The sequence below is a fragment of the Lipotes vexillifer genome, unplaced genomic scaffold (genome assembly GCF_000442215.2).
Source record: "Lipotes vexillifer unplaced genomic scaffold, Lipotes_vexillifer_v1.1 scaffold937, whole genome shotgun sequence".
Lineage (NCBI taxonomy): Eukaryota > Metazoa > Chordata > Mammalia > Artiodactyla > Lipotidae > Lipotes > Lipotes vexillifer.
In genome coordinates this window covers 1,673,180-1,692,713 of record NW_006795975.1, presented here as the reverse complement: position 1 = coordinate 1,692,713, position 19,534 = coordinate 1,673,180, and the positions used below count along the sequence as shown (strand labels likewise).

The 19,534-nt window shown below is 45.7% G+C and overlaps 1 protein-coding gene across 1 annotated transcript in view; it reads left to right on the top strand.

The window, feature by feature from the left end:
- The window catches only part of THRB (thyroid hormone receptor beta), a 225,430-nt gene that overhangs the window by 114,887 nt on the left and 91,009 nt on the right, over positions 1-19,534 (top strand). The window contains exon 2 of the mRNA XM_007468062.1: positions 5,647-5,710. Coding sequence (XP_007468124.1) covers positions 5,689-5,710 — 22 coding nt within the window. The 5' untranslated portion in view covers positions 5,647-5,688. The remainder of the gene's footprint in view (positions 1-5,646; positions 5,711-19,534) is intronic.

The following is a 19,534-nucleotide window of genomic DNA, read 5'->3' as shown; positions in this document are numbered from 1 at the left end:
CCCACATGCAGCGGAGCGGCTGGGCCCGTGAGCCGTGGCCGCTGAGCCTGCGCGTCCGGAGCCTGTGCTCCGCAACGGGAGAGGCTAACAGTGAGAGGCCCGCATACCGCAGAAAAAAAAAAAAAAAAAAATTCCCTGGTCCTCGTCATAACCTGAAGGGTGGGAGATTGTGATTTCACTTCACAAGGGCGGCTCAGAGCATGAAGAGACCCAGCTGAATTTGTTCTTACCAACAATTCCCAAGCATCAGGGACAAAGCTGTGATGGGGGGAAGGGAGAGAAGCAGACACTCCAAGAGGGAGAGAGAGAGCTTCATGACCTCACTGCCCTCCCAGGTGAGGGCAGCCCCTCCGAGGGCACAGCTACTTGCCTGCACCCAGGCAAAGTGGTGGCAAAGCCAAAGTGTGGGTAGGGGGCAGGGGGCGAGGACTCCAGCCCCATCCCACAAACCCCCCGCAGTGCCCAGCGTCCCACAGACCTAGTCAAAACAGCGCTTGCCGCATAAACACAACTTCAAGACCCATCCCAAGTGGAGGGTGTAGCTTGGCTCTCAACTCATGTCTCCACGACCTCTGACATGAGGTCTATGTAGGAAGCCCGTGGTGTCCACGTGTGTCAATGCCAAGTGAGACGGTGTCCTGTCCGCCTCTGAGAGTCCACCCAGTATTAGCAGTCTCAGCGTGGAGCCCGTAATAGCCAGAGGCTGGAGCATCTGACCTTGTAAACAGAACCAAGAGAGTTGCCTGTGAACGTGACCCCTGCCCACCCCACACGGCCCCCTCTTGGCTTCCTGGGGTCACCCGGGCAGTACCTGCTGAAGATGTAACTGATGACCCCAGTATAGCCTCACCATTCAGGCACTCTGAGAGCCAGGGAGAGGCAAACACAGACCACAAACGCCCTCCTGGGAAAAGGTAGATGTAGAGCCGTGAGGGGGATGCATGTTTCATTTTTTAATTGCAGTAGAGTTGATTTACAATGTTGTGTTAACTTCTGCTGTACAGCAGCCTGATTCAGTTACACATATATCTACATTCTTTTTCATATTCTTTTCCGTTATAGTGGTGCATGTTTCATTTTAATTATGTGCAGACTATATAAGCAATGACTCACTAGGTCTGCGTGGAAAGATTTTCCAAGGGGGAATTTTCACAGTTGTCCCTTCAGTGTTGTGTTTTCTACAGAGAAAAAGAAAACACAAGGGGACAAAAGGGCGTGCGGTCAGGGCCAGGGCCTTTGACAAGGTGGGTGGGGTTCTGTCTGGCCCTAGTCTAACTTTGTGACCTTGAACACGAAGACAGGAAAGTAGCAACGATCCCATGCCCATAGGTCAGCATCCTGAGGAGTCCCCCTCTGCACCAAGGCAGAGTTATCCTCTCAAATCAGGGCACTCCCTGAAGGGCCTTCCATGGCTCCCCATTTTCCATGGGACAAAGTCCAAATTCCATAGCAAACCTCCCAAGACCCTGCATAATTTGAGGACATTTCCTAGTTTTTCTACACAAGGCTCATTTCTTGCAGAGTAGTCAGTGGGCCTCAGGGGCACAAGGAGGAGAATAAAGCACTAAGTCCTTCGCTGGGGAGAGGCCTATTGCAAAGAAGAGCCTTCAGATACAGGGTCACCTCCACCTAGAAGCCTTCCCAGATTGCCCCAAGTAGAAATGACCTCTCCTTCCCTCATGGCCCAGTCTGCACTGAAGAGACACTTCAGGTGAAACCCGTCCACACACTGCACTGTTTTAGCACGATTCTCTCCCTCTGGCAGATTAGAAGCCCCATGTGGACGGGCCCAACTGTTGTCTTTGGACAAAGCCTGGGGCAGCACCTAAATAGAGTAGGCCGTCAATCAAGGCCTCTAGGCTAACCGGCCACATAAACGAATTTCGTGTGAAAGGAATGTTCTCGGTGTAGCAGCACTTTCCTAGGGACTACACTGAAGACCTCTCTCCCCTCAGTTGGTGCTGAAATGCTGCAGCTGTTAAAGGACGCTCGGCGGCTCTGAGGGGCCGGGATGCAGACCCTTACTGGGTCTCACTGGAGGCTCTTCTCTGCCTGGGAGCAGCAGGCCTGTTGTAACGATGACCTGCAGGCTGTGAGTGGCCCCCAGGACAGGGACAGCACTGCAGTCAGCACTGCTCACATCACCCCCGACCTCCTCGCTGCTGGTCCACTCACCCACCCAGAGGGGAAGTCCTGTGCTCGCTTTCCTTTCCCCACAGGTAGAACACTCCGCTTTCTTTCTTCTTAAGCTGTTTGGACTTTGTTTCCTCCTTTGACGCCGTGACCCCCTCGGTGGCTCCAGAGGGGACCTCCTGTGCTTCCCTCCGCCGCACAGAGCACTGGCTGACAGCCGCCCTGTGTCCCGGGCAACCCCGAAGCAGCCCCGCGATGCCTGTCCACTCAGAGCGTTTAACTACTGTTTAAAACTCAAGAGCTCATTGCAGGAAAATAGCACTAAATAATATGAAATACTAGAGTCCTGTAGGAATAGGAACCGAAGTGCACGATTAACACTATAGGAGTGGGAATAGGAACAGAAATGTATATTAATGCTATAAGAATATTAACAGTTTAGCATAGTGTAGTAATACTAAAGTGCTATAGGAATAGGAACAGGAATATGCTATTAATGCTATAGTAATGGTAACAGTTTAGTGTACTAATACTAAAATGCTATAGGAATAGGCATGGGAATATACTATTAATGCTATAGTAATGGTAACGGTTTAGTATAGTGTACTAAAACTAAAATGCTATAGGAATGGGAATATACTATTAATGCCATAGTAATGGTAACAGTTTAGTACAGTGTACTAATACTAAAGTGCTATAGGAATGGGAATATACTATTAACGCCATAGTAATGGTAACAGTTTACTATAGTGTAGTGATACTAAAGTACTATAGATAGTACTTTCCTACAGTAGAAGGAAAACAGTACTAAATAACAAAATCAGTACTAAATTTCATGGTGGTAACAATATTTTTTAAGCCTTAATGAGATGTTTTTCCTCTTTCTGAATACTTTCCGCTTCACACACGATACTTTCTGCAGTTCTGATGCCTGTTCAATTGAAAATTTGAAAACAAAGATATTTTTTAAGTGTTGGTATAGCAAGAACATAACTAGGATAAAAAGGACACGAAAGGCTTTTGCCACATTTGTATTCATGCTGTGTTTGAATGTCGGTATTGTCAGTCAGGCTTCCTCTGGTTGCAAGGGGCAGAAACCTGCCTGGACCTGACTTCCACGGACGCAGGCACCGTCTTGCTCAAGAAGGGTTGAGGGGGCCGCAGGGACACAGCTGGGCCTCAGGGAGAGCTGAAAGCAGGGCTCTGAGGCCACAGCCTTCTCTCGTCACCCCAAGTTCTCCGTGAATGTCAGGTGCATCTCTGTCTCACCTTCAGACTGGCTTTGGCCGTGTGGCTAAAAGGCATGGCGTCAGACAGTTTGAGAGTTTTAGTTTCTGATAAATTCTGCCACCAGAGCTGGAATACGTAACCTACCCCTCTCCCTCCCTCTCTTTCCTCCTCTCTCCAAACATCCCCATAAAAGGTATCATGTTAGCCCCTCCCAGGTCTTGGCCTACCTCGGCCAAAGGTAGAGCACTGTGGTTGGCCCAGCCGGAACCAAGTTCCTTGTCCGCTGCAGAATATTCAGGAGCAGCATCCCAGGAGGATGAGGCCGTGTCCACAAGATGGGAGGGGAGTTAATGGCAGCTCAGTTTCTAAGAACGAGAGGTCTAGACAGTCAGTACTACAGGTGTGATCCGCACTCTCCCTTTAGGGGGACTCAGAACCTGATTCTCTCTCTCACAACCCAGCCGCACAGTTGAAGGGGACAGAACAGAGGGCTTGTGGCTGGTGACCCTTGAAATGTTCATCAGTAGCAAGAACGCATTTTCCTAGTAATTAATCCTCATCTCTTCTACCAGATGCCAGTTCAGCAATCTCATACCATGAGATTCAACTTTCATTCATTTTATTTTATTCACTTGTTCAGAGCATATATTTCTTTTTTAGTGTTTTTTAAATTTATTTTTGGCTGCGTTGGGTCTTCGTTGCGATGTGCGGGCTTCTCATTGCGGTGGCTTCTCTTGTTGTGGAGCACAGGCTCTAGGTGCACGGGCTTCAGTAGTTGTGGCACACGGGCTCAGTAGTTATGGCTCATGGGCTCTAGAGCGCAGGCTCAGTAGTTGTGGTGCATGGGCTTAGTTGCTCTGCGGCATGTGGGATCTTCCCGGACCAGGGCTCGAACCTGTGTCCCCTGCACGGGCAGGCAGGTTCTTATCCCCTGCACCACCAGGGAAGCCCTGCATATATTTCTTGAGTGCCTATTTTGTATCAGACACTCTGCTCATGTGGAAGATATAAAAATGACCAAAACATTGTCCCTGCCACAAAGAGGTTACAGTCTAGTGGGAAAGGCAGCCTTGGAAACATGTGGTGACCACATGTGATGACCAAGGTGTGACCATCAAGGTATGAATTCAGTGCTGCAGGATTCGATGTGGAGACAGAGAGGGAACGGACGCATATATAAACCCATATTGTAAACACAATCCACATGCTTCCTCTTCTCCGATCAGTTATTAGCATCAGGATGTTCCCTCCCTCATCCAATGGCTTGTGTTTACCCGACACTTTCATTCACATCCTCCTCACACCTCAGAATCATCAGCCATGTGAAGCAGGTAAAGCAAGCATTATCCTTCTCATTTTGCACGTGAAGAAATCACGATCCCATGGTGAGTACATGACAGCACTGGCCCTCAAACCCATGCCTAGGGCTCCAGTACAAGGCCAGAGCCACCGTGCTGCACTATCTACTGCTAGATACAGAAACCCTACTGGAAAAAGAAACCTCGTCCTGATCTGTCCCCAGAGATACGCAGAAGGACTCTGAGCCACGTTCAGCAGCCATCTGGGTCATCATCTGCGTGTGGCCTTCAACACTCTGCCCTCCGTCGGTGCCTCTGGTCTCTGACCCCCACCGAGTCTCCATCCCCATCCCCGTCCCCGTATGAGGCCAAGTCTGTCTGCTGCTCTCGGATCTCACTGATACAGTGATGAGAAAGGACTCAGCACTGACCAAGGAAAAGTCACACATAAGATGTGAATATGGATTCCATTCTCCAGAGCGGTGTGTCTAAGACTTCAAAGTGTACATCAGTCATCTGCAGTTGCATCTCGTCCAAGTGCAGATTTGATGGAGCAGGTTTGACATAGGACCCAAATTTTCTATTTCTAGCAAGCTCCCAGTGATGTTGAGGCTGCTCGTCCGCAGACCACACTTGGAGAAGCAAGGATCTGGATTGAGGATGCTAACGCATCTCAGCCACTCTTGGGAAAGACAGCAAGTCACTCGGCTGGTGCTTCCTTAAAAAACTTGAGATGGAAAATAGACATGTGACCTTGAATAAAATATTATTATAAAGACATGTTTTTAGGAGGAACCCTGAGATGAAAATTAAAAGGTCTTGTAAACTTATGTGTATAACGCAGCCCACCTCTGCTTCACTTTCCCTGAGTTGAAAGTAACAAATCACCTCCAGCTAATTAATGCATGTGATGTTGTTTGGAACAAAACCTTATGGAAAATGCAGGTTATAACCCATGGTATTTTTCTTGTCTTTTTCTCTATAGGAGATGTCAGTGAAAAAAAGGGTCCAGAATGATTACTAACCCATGACTCCCAACAGTATGACAGGTATCTGTTTTATTTTCTTTACTTTGTGTGTTTCCATTTTTGTTCCACCCAAAGAGAAATATAGGCTCCCTAAAAGACCAACCTAAGAGTCTTAGCAACAGTTGTTTCCCAGCCAATGAGTGTTATTAAATGCAATACTCTGGTTTCTTTTCAGCTCGTATAAATCTTTCGCCTTTTACTAAACATTTCTGTGGAGAGGGGGGAAAAATGCAAATATATCCTGTGACTACATCCCAACAAATGTGCTTCCAGCTTTTTCGGAAGCCTTGAGATGCATCATCACCAGAAACATGATGGGAGGAAATGATATTTCACAGTGAAATCCTAGTTTTCAGCCTTCCCAAGGTTACCCTCTCACACCCAATACTTTTACCTGCCACATTCATTCAGATCAGTATAAGAAATAGCTCTATGTACTCAGTGACCACTGAGTTCAGGCATCTTCCTGATGGAATATTCAGCAGCAGAGTCAGAGTGGAATATGATGAGAGCACATAAGCTAAAGTGAGCTAGAAAGCAAGGGACAGAGGCGAGACAGAATGCCCCCTGAGGAACAGAAGGTTGCAATAGCACGGATTCTCTGTTCAACGCACAGAGCTGGGGTTACAAACTCACAGGCCCCAGGGGCCAGATAGATAACGCCCATGCCCAAAACAGCTGTCTGTCAGGAAAAACAAACCAGACAGGAGAGCCAGGCAACAAGCAGGGAGGGAACCCAGTGTGTCCAGAGATTTCAAATTTTCAAGAGAAGCTGGAAGCCAGATTTGGAATGAAATATCCCCATTTCTATTTGCGTTTTTTTTGGAGGGGTTTTTTTGGCCGCGCTACACTGCATGCGGGATCTTAGTTCCCTGACTAGGAATCAACCCCTTGCCCTCTGCAGTGGAAGCACAGAGTCCTAACCACTGGAATGCCAGGGAATTCCCCAAAATATCCCCATTTCTAAATGCAAGCAATTAACATATAAAAATATCAAGGATTCATGGGCCAGTCAAAATACGTCTTCTGACTAGAATCAACCAGTGGGCTCTCAGTTTATAACCACACCTTCCAGCCCAACCCCAAGCCTAGGACTGTCATTTGGTTACCATGGCAGCAGGGTAGGTACCCATAGACCTCAGCCTTCTGCAAGTTTACAAGCCTTAACGAAATGACCGTAACCTTACATCTCCCAGAATCACTGCCCTGTCTCTCGACCCACTGATACTTGAGTTCCTGGTGCAGCAAAAAGATAGACCACCTGAACAAACTGGAATGATTCACACCTGTAGGATAGCCTCGGAATCCCATCTCATCTTCCCATCTTATTTCTCAGTAACAGGCACCAAAACACACCCTCCGCCATTTCTGTGTCACTGCCAACTTGACCATTGTAGCACGGAAAGCTGTGGACAATACATAAACAAATAGGCGTGGCTGTATCTCAATAAAACTTTATTTACAAAACAGGCAGCAGACCAGCTTTGGCCCGAAAACTGTAGTTTGCTGACTCTTATTCTAGGGGTCAGGATAGTCTTATTGTTGAGCAGAATCCCCAGGCCAAATCAGCTCATCTCCAGGACAGAGCTAGAAATCCAGGCTCACTCTAAGGCGGTTCTGTATTAAGCCAGCTTTCAGCCCATCTGCGGATGCGGGATGCTTTCCCTGTGGGCTGTGCTGGAACCAGCTGCCCCCCCTCCCCGTGTAGGAGGATGCTTTTGCTTCCCAGCATTTGCTTCATAGCATAGAAACTAACAGCAATTCTATTTTCAAAAGAAATCTACTCCACACATGCATATGCTCAGTCTATGTTAATGGGCTCAGCTGAGAAAATCATTGCTTTAGACTCTCTTGTTTGTGGATGAAATAAAACAGTGTCCTTTTCCCTCTGTCTTTTCCTATGGCCTCAAGCTGCATGTTTATTTTAAGAAACCTAAAAGGAGACCATAATAAAGCTGTAAGTCATCAGAACTAAGTGCTTGCTTTAAAAGCATAACTTAAAGGGCAAATATGCATATTTTCTTTTTGAAACACATAATGGGTACTATTACTGTTATGCAATACAGGAAATCAATTAACCTTTATGAAAAGAAAACCAATTTTTAAATGAACAGGAGTAAGAACATTGAATGTGTTTTGCCAAAACCCAGCAGACAAGCACTTTCAGATTAAAAAAACGCCTTCAGCCACTTATGAAATTTCTGTATTTTGCATTAACTCAAATGGAGAATGGTTTATTTTCCGGGGCTATTTAATATCCACTGCAGTGGAGTGAAGTCCTGCTAAAATGTTCTCGTTGCTCTACCTTGACCTAATTTGACATTAGGATTGTATGAAATCGCTCACCGAAAATACCGATTCTTAGAGGAAAGGAAGGAAGTGCCTTGATACCGTATTTTATTGGTCTGGGATTGAGCACGGCTTCCTAGGGAATCTTTGGGGGACTCTGCTAACATTTATGTCATTATAATGAGCTCCACTTTGCAGAAAATCATGATTCGTCGCATAGGGGAGTTTGTTCTAAGATATGAATACCTAAAATTTTAAATACCCAAATGAGAGGCTTTTAGCCTTGACTGAAAAGGGAACGAAGAACTCGGACCCCTCTAAATGTGCCTAGAGAGGCAGAAACAGGGCTCTATTACATTGGCCCTGACCTGGTTCTAGGGAGTTGGGATGCGACATAAAGTCACCCCTGTGATGAACCTGCCACGTGAATAACATAGACCTCGGTCAGCAGTGTGACCTGCACCTCTTCTCTGTGACCTGCTTGTTCACCTAACTTCCCAACTGCGACCTTTGCCTTCTCCTTTTTCTCGCTCAAGGCATTGTATTCAGTGTGTCCCAGGGGCCAGGGGAGGAGTGTCTGCATGATGGGAAAGACCGGAGCGTTCTGGAGGTGTCGCAGTGTTTTCACTGTGTGATCCTCAGGTTGTTTGCCTGTTTGTTTTGTGTGTGTGTTTGTTTCTTCGCTTTCTTAAATGGCGGTATAGTTCTTTTACAATGTCGTGTTAGTTTCTGCTGTACAACAAAGCGAATCAACTGTATGTATACATATATCCCCTCCCTCTTGGATCTTCCTCCCTTCCCCTCCCCCCGGCCCACCCATCTAGGTCACCACAGAGCACCAAGCTGAGCTCCCCGTGCTATACAACAGGTTCTCCCGCTAGCTATCTGTTTTACACATGGTAGTGTACATATGTCAATCCTAATCTCCCAATTCATCCCACCACCCCCGGCCCTCCCTGTGTCCACGCGTCCATTTTCTACATCTGCGTCTCTATTCCTGCCCTGCAAATTGGTTCATCTGTACCATTTTTCTAGACTCCACATATATGCGTTAATATACGGTATTTGTTTTTCTCTTTCTGACTTACTTCACCCTGTATGACAGGCTCTAGGTCCATCCACATCTCTACAAATGACCCATTTTCATTCCTTTTTTCAAAAAGGTAGAAAAGCAAATTTGTCGTTGGTGGTAGGAGGTCATGACGGGGAGGGTTCTTTACCCTTCCCAACATCTTGTATAGGTGGGAGGTTGGAGGCCACAGAAAAGGCAGTAGATGGGGGCACATGCCCCACTCTGAACAATATAGAAGAATCTGATTTAGATGCTTTGTATCAAAGCCCCTTGTCCTGATTTGTTAAGCATGATGAAATTTATATTTCTTACTATGCCTGAGGTTGAAATTGTTTTGCATGTCTATTGGCCACTTGTATTTTTTTGCTTCATCCGTAACTTCCTTGCTTGTTCATATATAGTGTCCAGTTGCCCGTTGCGGGTTTTATATTTTTCTCATTATTTGTAGAAGCAATTTCTTACGTATTCAAGATAATAACAAAGCAAGCCACCTAATGTCTCTAGAGGTTGACTTCCTTGTCAGTTAAAGGAGAAAGTGAGAAATTCTCCCTCTACTTTGAAGATTAGGTCGCACCTCAGATATGAACATTTGTAAATCACATTTTCATAAAGTCGGTCACGGGTACATTGAAGGCTGGGTGTAGAGAAAAAGGGCACCCTGGAGAAAGTTTTCTTGTGTGTTTTGGGACAATCCTAATGTATAGTTTTTTCAGAGTCAAACAAATCACCTAAGCTGGGGAAGCTCGTGTTTTATTGTAAAGCCCATGTCATTTTCAAAGGTGGCCTCCCTAGTGTTCCTGAGACTTTTCAACCCCTCCTTATGACCGCTGCCTTCCTTCCTTCAGAGATAGAACCACAGTTGTGCTCTTGTTCTACAACCTATGGAGAATATCTCCTCACAAGGCCAGAGCTTGCTCACAGCCAGATAATGACGCCACTCAAAGATAATGAATGTTGGGCTTCCCTGGTGGCGCAGTGCTTGAGAGTCCGCCTGCCGATGCAGGGGACACGGGTTCGTGCCCCGGTCCGGGAAGATCCCACATGCCGCGGAGCGGCTGGGCCCGTGAGCCATGGCCGCTGAGCCTGCGCGTCCGGAGCCTGTGCTCCGCAACGGGAGAGGCCACAACAGTGAGAGGCCCGCGTACCGCAAAACAAACAAACAAAAAAATAGATAATGAATGTTAACGGCTTGCGTGTTGTTAGCATTTCCCATCAAAAATGCTCTTCTAAAATGGGATTCTGTTCACAGCTACTTAGTGACCCATCAAACCCGTGTTAGGCTTTTAATATACTGTTATCATAAATAATGTTATAATGAACCACAGTGTACATAATGTGACACCTCTCTGATTATTTCCTCATGATAAATTCTACAAAGTAAAAAAAACAAAAATGCTGGGTCAAAGGGACTGAACATCTTTCAAAACCTTTTCTGTTGCCAAATCGTAACCAGGTCACGGGACCAATCGGCACTGTAGTGTCCATTTAATCACATTTCCTCTAACTTTGGAGTTTTGTGGTAGTTTAATTTTGAGAAAGGCAATTAATTAGGCAAAGTTTTATCACAGTTTTTATCAAAGTTTTTCAAAACTTTACATTTTTCTTATTGGTAATAGATTTGACTACACACACAAACACACACACACACACACACACACACACACACACAGTTGGCAACTTAAATGTCTTCTTTGTAACTTACCTGTGCAATGAACTTTTCTACTGTACTATTAGTCTTTTTCTTATAATTCATATATTAAGGATTTAATTCACTATCATAAATGTTACAAACTTTTTCCCATTTTAGTATACGTCTCTCCTTTTTGTTTATAGCAATATTTGACCTTTTAAAAAATTTTTCTTCTCTTGAAGTAATTCCATACTAACAGAAAGGTTGCAAGATGAGTTCAAAGAATACCCCAAGTCCTCAAATGTTGACCTTTTATCACATTTGCTTAATTCTTTCCCCTCTCTCTTTCTATCTCTACATATATAATTTTTATTTGGTACCATTTACAGATAAGCTTGTGAACATGATGCTATGGCATTCTTGACATACAGAAATTTTTAGTTTAGATATAGTGAGCTCTCTGGAGATGTCATTTTAGGATTCCTGTCTTTGTTTTCCAGCTGAGAACGGGGCTCAGTGGGTCCTTGGGATGAGTTAACACTTCTGTGCCAACACATAGTTCTTTTCACTTAGGCACAGGGATGACTGGTTAAGAGGGAAGGTTGTCTCAACAAACACCCTTTCTGCACCAACGACAGACACCCCCATGGTACCCTTGCCCTAGCCTGTGGGGGAAGGGAGGGGAAACCGGACAGTGCTGGCTGTCCTTCCTTCCCTCCTGCCCAAGTCAGGAAAGCCATGCCCAGGTCTGTGTACTGGTCAGCTGGCGAGGGACATAACACAGAAGCCAGATGTGGCTCTGCTCCCTTTCACCACGTTGCTCCAGAAACCAGGAGCTTGGATCGTTGATTTATAAACTCCTGGCATAATTACTCTGAAAAGGCATCTGGAGGCTTATTTCACTTTGTTCCGAATTCCTGTTTCCCCAGTTGTGGCCAAAAATAAAATGTGGCCTTGGATTCCATAGAGCCAGCTATGCATATTACAGCGTGGCCACAAATAGTTTTGGTGAAAGAAAAATACCGACTTGCCCAAAGAGCCAGCTCTACTGTTGGTGGAGCCAATCACAGAAGGGAACTTGGCTTTTATTTCTTGGGTATCTAACCACCTGAAGCAATGGGGGCTTCTTTGCTCCCTCCTCTGCATGGTGCCACTTCTCAAAGTAACCAAAATCTCACTGCAAGTCAGCTAGAAAGGAAAGGCCAGGCTTCCCCCAAATGCCTTGAGGGCGAGAGGAAGGCTGCTGCAGACAAATCACACAGAGGACCTTTAAATTCCTCCCTATCAGTGGATTAGAAACTGCTTTATTTCAATATGTGACTCAGAAGATGTGATCTCTTAGCAAGAAGATATACTAATGATATTCTCCAATAGCAACAGTCCCAAAATATTCACCATACAATTTTTTTGGTAGTATTCTGGGTATTTTACCACAGTGACTATTCTAATATAACAGTTTAAAAAACTGTTTAAAAAAACAAAAAACAAACAAACAAACAAAAATTCCTCCCTAGACGTCTCTCCCCATCACTCCTGAGGGAACTGCAGAAACCCCAGGTCCCCTCCTGGCTCTGGGGTCTGCAGACCCCGCCCACTCCTGTCAGGAGCCCCGCCCTCTGCCGCTCCCTCCTCCCACCCCGGCTCCACCCGTTCATTCCCCTTGGAGGTGGTGGCCCGTCGCTCTGTCTCTCCCGTCTGCATCCCCCTGTAAGGATCTTCCTTTCTAAGGAACTCATCTTAGAAAGCAAAGGAAGGGAGAACCATAATTGCTTATCATTGTACATTTTCCCCCATCACACACAAATTACAAGAGTGAAAGTGCCTGAACGGGTCGGGTCTGGGGAAGAGAGGAGACCAGCATCTCAGTTCAAGATTTCCTCCAGTGTCCACCATACAGGGGAAAATCACGAAGACCACACACACACAAAAGAGAATTTCTGTGCAGCTAACACATCACCCTTTTCTTTAACACGGAGGCAAATACAGAAGGAACAGTGATACTTTCTACAATACGAATGTGGGTGAAGGAAGCCAGACCTGGCAACATCATCGACCTAAGGAAGAGCTGGCTTCTGGACTCTGTCTCTGTCCCTCCCCCATCCCTCACCTCGTTCACTTCCTGAACTTCTCCTGGAAGAGACACTTCCTAGTGAAAAACACGGGGCTTTCGGAAAAAGACCAAATTCATGGTATCTCACCAAATTCAGCCAGATTCGTGAAAATCTTCCCTCAAAACTCCTGGGGACGCGAAGACATTTGCTTCTAGACCAAACTTCACTTTCCAAATCTGAGCTGCAGCCAGGTGGCCAGGAAGGTGACATGTCAAAAAAAAAAAAAAAAAGCAAAAAACAAACAGGGCTTTGGGGACTTCCCTGGTGGCACAGTGGTTAAGGGTCCACGTGCCAATGCAGGGGACGCGGGTTCGAGCCCTGGTCCGGGAAGATCCCACATGCCGCAGAGCAACTAAGCTCGTGCACCACAACTACTGAGCCTGCGCTCTAGAGCCTGCAAGTCACAGCCACTGAGCCCACGTGCCACAACTGCTGAAGCCCGCATGCCTAGAGCCCGTGCTCTGCAACAAGAAGCCACCGCAGTGAGAAGCCCACGCACCTCAACGAAGAGTAGCCCCCGCTCGCCGCAACTAGAGAAAGCCCGCGCGCAGCAATGAAGACCCAATGAAGCCATAAATTAATTAATTAACTAATTAATTTTTTTTTAAGTTTGAAAAGAAAAACAGGGCTTTATAGAGTGAAAGGTGGGAACACGAGAGTGAAGAAAAAAATTGTCATACAGAGTGAAGTAAATCCGAAAGAGAAAAACAAATATCATACATTAACGTATATATGTGGAATCTGGAAAAATGGCGCAGATGAACCGGTTTGCAGGGCAGGAATAGAAACACAGGTGTAGAGAACAAACGCATGGACACCAAGCGGGGAAAGCGGGGCTGGGGGGATGAATGGGGAGATTGGGATTGACATGTATACACTAACATGTATAAAATAGAGAACTAATAAGAACCTGCTGTATAAAATAAAGAAAGAAAAGAAATGTATTTCCTTATCAACAACTCCTGTATCCCCCGAGAAGCCACCCTTTACAATATTTGGCCTCTCCTGGACCCCCACGCGGGGCCCCACTCCCTGCCCCTCCCCACCTCCATTGTCACCGGCATCACTACTGTCACCACCACCACCATCACCCCTCAGTATCCACCATCTCCACTCTTTTGAGCCCCCTGTAACCAAGAATTGCCTGTACCTCCCTATTCGGCCTGTGTTGACAGTCACAAATATCAACCCTAACCTGACAGGTTCTGTTATGTCAGGACAGATCTTCCTCTCTGTTCACCCAAGGTCCTTCAAAAGAACTGAAAGTCATTTTTCCCAACAGGAATTTAGTCCCTGATGAACATGTGATGGTATTGCGTTTGCAATGAGCCAAGAGTTTCTTCTCTGAGCCACCTCCACCTGTCCCCAACCCGCAACTGACAGTCCTGGGCTCGTGCTTTACCTCCCTTGGCTTTTCTTTTATGTCTTGGCCATCATGACATTCTCGCTCTGGAATTTTCTGTGCTGTAGAAGGGAAACTAGTGTGGACGTCCAGCTCCCCAGCCTGTAGGATGCAGGTGCATCCCGTCATGGTGCTGATGCTGAGCTGAGAGACATTTTCTCCAACCCTCACACTTCACACATCAGGAGGCAAAGGCGAGCACGGTGAAGTGACCTGCCCATGGTCACCAAGGCGGACAGTTGAGTGTTTGGACACTGTTCCCAAAGCATGGGAAACTGACTTTATTATTATTATTATTTGCGGTACACGGGCCTCTCACTGTTGTGGCCTCTCCCGTTGCCGAGCACAGGCTCAGCGGCCATGGCTCACGGGCCCAGCCGCTCCGCGGCATGTGGGATCTTCCCGGACCGGGGCACGAACCCGTGGGACTCTCAACCACTGCGCCACCAGGGAAGCCCGGAAACTGACTTTAAATAGTGATCAGGTCTCACTTTCTTTTTCTTTTTTTTTTTTCTTTTCAATTTTATTTCTATTACATTCCCATCACCATTGCTTTCTCTCTTTTGGGGGGCCATGCCACATGGCATGTGGGATCTTAGTTCCCCGAACAGGGATGGAACCCGAGCCCCCTGCAGTGGAAGTGCGGAGTCTTAACCATTTGACCACCAGGGAATTCCCACCATTGCTTTCTAAGTATCTCTTTAAAATGCTGCTATACAGGGTTGCTTTAAAAGACATTTTTCTCACCGTACAACCTTCCAGAGGTCCAATCTTACAGAACTTTTGATTGCCCACCGTTTTCTTTTTGGTATTAAAGATGACATGGAAGGAACAAAAAATAAGCTAACAGTGGGGTTTACATTACGTTACTGAGGACTTATGTTCTTAACTGAAGCTCTTAGTCTTTTTTGCTAAGCAGTGTGTATATGACGAATCTCCAAGGAAGCTGGATTCAGCAGGCTTCCTTTTGGGGGGAGGACCTACCCTTGTTCTGCTCTGATTTGCCTGCACATTCCAGTCACCCTGGGAGCTTTATAAAATCCCAGTGCCCATGGCACCCCAGACCAGCTAACTCAGAATCTCTAGGTGTGGACCCAAGATTCAGTATTCTTTTAAAACTGTCCAGGTGCTTCTGAAGCATAAGCCAGTCTGAGAACCACCATCCGGACACAGTGGTTCTCAGGCCAGGCTGCCCGTCCAGGTCCCCTCGGGAGCTATTTCAGAATACCAATGCCTGCACCCCACCCGAGAGATTCCAGCTGAGCTGGTCTAGAGTGGAGCCTCTGGCGTCTTTGTTTTTCTTAACTCCTCAAGTGATTCTAATGTGCATCCGAGTGTTGAGAAAAGAGCAGTTGCTCTCAAACTGCGTGGTGGGGTATCAGAATCACTGAAAATTTTGGTTACAAAAAAGGCAAAACCAGCTCTATTCTACAGTATTACCGAATGACAAGGACCTGGGCTTCTGAGTTCCTTACTAGCTCTCCAGGTGACTCTGATACACACAGAAGCTTAAAAACCACTCATCTAGTGGTGTTTTATTTTGTTTTGTTTCATATTGGATGTGTTTAAGCAAATGTTTGTTTTCTAACATTCGTTCTAACATTTATAACATTCTGGCATTTCCTCTGAGTACCTACAAAAGACATCTAAAATATCACCTGTTAATCTAGGGTGAACCAGGACAAACTGAGATGTAATTCATGATGCTTTGCTCTGGTTGATTACCTGGCGTGCCTTGTCACTTTCACCCAGGAATGACAAGCCCACAGTGCCTGCAATCCACATCTGGCTGGTGGACTGCAGCATCTCATTTACCTCAAAGGCCCATCAGGGTAGGAGCCCCTCCAAATCACATGATCATAAAGTCCTTCGGGGATGCTCTCCAAGGGCAGCATTGTTCATTGCAGGAATGGAGCTGCCATGAGGAAACTTATTTCTCTGTCCTGCAAATTCTTGCAAATGATCGAGTTGGACACTGAGCTCAGAAGGCCACCCCATACTTCTTTAGTGAGTAGTTTGAGTTGTATGGAGCTTTTGGTTATGAGAGGAGTTCTCCCCCACCCCCAAGAGGGTTTTTTTAACATATAAATTAAGTGACTACCATTTTAAGCCTCAAGAGAATGTAGCTGTCTGGGGAACAGCCCCATGGTGCTAAGGTTCTCAGTTTGGACTGCACGTTTGATTCCCTCAGGGAGCTTTTAAAACTCCCGACGCTGAAAATGCTGAACTTTTCTCAAAGGATGTGGTGAGGATGGAGGATGGATATAAATCCTCTAACACAGGGTAGGGTCCACTGAGACTCAGCCTGGAAGAGCGATCCTCAGGCAGTACTGGGCACAGGTAGGCACTCAACATTAGTGACTGTCAATTTAATGGTGAGAAATGGCCCATAGAATTACTGCACTACAATGGAAGAAAACAGATGTAAGTGAATGTTTGTAGGTTTTTCAAAGGTTGGTTGTGCAGGTACGCTTACATTTTCCCTGGTTTGCTTCGCTCACTCCCATAATTCCTGCCTTCTCATTAGGGTCCCTTTCAAATTCCGCCTCCCACTTAGGATTTCTTAAAAGAACTTTCTGTACCACCTAAGGCCTTTTCTTTTTCTAACAAGTGAGAGCCAAGAAATACCTTTGTTATTCTTTATTATTTTATGCAAAGATATTTTTAATGGAGTCATCTAAACACAATATTTGAAGCAAACAATTCATGCAAAAGGAAGAGTAGGTAATTTTTTAATACAGTCTCTTCCTTTCTGCAGAGTCCCTAATAAGAGAAGCGTCTTAAAACACTGGCTGGCATTATTAATACTTCATTTTCCATGGGCCTAAGTTCCTATACCAGCCGAGGCAAAGGGCCCATAGCACACAGCATCTTTCTGGATGCCCACACACCCCAGGAGGTAGGATGGAGCGACATGTAATCACAGGAAGGGGAGGTGATAGCAGAAAATGGGAGGGGGACCCACATCCCCCTGCAGCTGCCAATAAAAAGAAGTTTAAAAAAAAAAAGCACTGGGGCTTCCCTGGTGGCGCAGTGGTTGAGAGTCCAGCTGCCGATGCAGGGGACACAGGTTCGTGCCCTGGTCCGGGAAGATCCCACATGCTGCGGAGCGGCTGGGCCCGTGAGCCATGGCCGCTGAGCCTGTGCTCTGCCACGGGAGAGGCCGCAACAGTGAGAGGCCCGCGTACCGCAAAAAAAAAAAAAAAAAAGCACTGGTTTCCCATCCTTCGATCTCATTCTACCTGTACAGTGTCAAATTGTGACTCCCATTTTTCTGCCAGGACCCTCTTGTTAACCCTTAACCTCCCACCTCCCTTAAACCCTGTGCTTTTAAACATTTTACCTGCCAAATTGTATTTTTCGGGTAATAGAATTCATTGCCTATTTTTAGTCATCAAAAACATATATAATCTGATATTTTCAATGAGCAGGATGAAATGACCCATGTTCCCATACAACACAGATATACAGAAAAAATGTGTTTATTTTTCAAGAACCAGAGGGCATAAGATTTTTCGTGAAAGTGGCACAGGCCGCCTCCTGTGGTCGTAGAATTTCCCTTGGGCCTTTTCAAACTTTTTAAACTGTTCCTAGTTCGCCCAGTACTACTTTTATGAACCTCAAGTTAAGGGCCATTTGAATGAGAAAACTCTGAATATTCTGTACTCCAGTTTTCTCAACTCTAAATAGGAATTATGCTCCTATATTACTCAGCTAAATAGAACTGTAAATGAAGGCATCAGAATACCAATTACTGCTGGCACTCCCTTTAATCAAAAAAGCCTTTCAGTATTATTATAAAATCATTCTTCAAAGATTACGTCTACGTAAATGAATATAAAATAGCCTACCCATACTCAGTAATGCATAATGAAAATATTCATGAGCATTTCAATCCTGTGCTCCAAATTGGATCAAGAAATCATTGGCATAAATCAGAACATTCGTAAATTCTTTGAGTTTTTTCCAACAGAAAATTCTAATTAAATTTAACCTTAGAGCATCTAAGAGATTGGATTCTAGGCATATAAAGGTAACTGAGTAGTCCTTACCTTGGAGGGGCTCGCGGTATCAAGAGATCAGTGTCTGAACACGCCAATACACATTTTTTTGACATCGAAAAAGACTTATAGAGGTTTAGAATTAGAAGACATCTCAGAGACCATCTGACCCAACACCCTGAAATCACAGGTGGAGAAACTAAGCCCCTGAACTTAAAGGAATGTGCTTCTGGCCACACAGATGGTTTGATGGTTCTCATAGACCATTCCTCTCACTCTTTCAGCTTCCAGTTGACTTGTTGCATTTGTAAAGGATTGAATGATATCGTAGATAAGAAAGCTATTTGCGATCCTCAAAGGCCTATTAGTAAAACAGTGCTCTCGGCTTTAGCAAGGTGAACTCTAAAATCTCAGTGAGTTCATACAACAGAATTTTACATCTGACTCATGTTAAATCCAAAGCCACGTGTTCTTGCTTGGTGCGTAATGTTCCTGTGGTCCTTTGGGAACCCAGGTTCCTTCCTTCTTCCATCCCCACTCACCTCTAGGACTTCAGAATTCTCTCCATTCAACAGGAGAAGGGAGGAAAGAAAATGAAAAGATGCATGGAGATGCTCTATAGGAGGGGCCTGGAGGGGGTGGCCAATGCTTTCATTCTCACCTGCAAGGGTGGCTGGGAAGTGCAGTCCAGCTGTGTGGCCAAGAAGCAGGGAGACGCAGATTCTGATATGAGTCTGTGTCACAAAGGGCTGTACAAATCCATGAGAGTATTCTGGAAGTGAGTGAGCTCAGCAAGGACTTGGTCTTTATATTAAAGTCATCTTTGTGTTCAAAAAGTTGTGACAGTCCTCTGCACCTCCTCCTGGTACTGTCGGCCTCTTTAGACAGGGCTACAATGCTCTGTTTTGCCTACCTGTTCTAGTTGCTTCTGGAGTTGGTGTGGTATAGTGAAAAGAACATTGGAGTCATGTGTCCTTGGAGCCAAATCCCCCCTTGGCCACTTATTAACCCTGTGAATTTGAGCAAGTCGCTTAAGCTCTTGGAGTCTTAATTTCCTTATTGTCCAATGGGGGCAGAAAGCATCCTAGCACTGCAGTGAGAATCTAAGTAAATCAGTCAACATTTATGGGGGTGCTCCTGTGTGACAAGTTCTGTGGTCCCCAGGGAAACAGCAGAGGTCAAAAACAATTTTTAAAAAGGCACAGAGTAATATGCATACAGTCATTGTCCCTGGTGGGCACTCAATACACCTGAGTGCTCTGGCCTCCCCTCACCACCCTCCTCTGCACACACTGCAAATTTTTTTTTTTTTTTTTTTTTTTTTTGGGTACCGGGGCCGC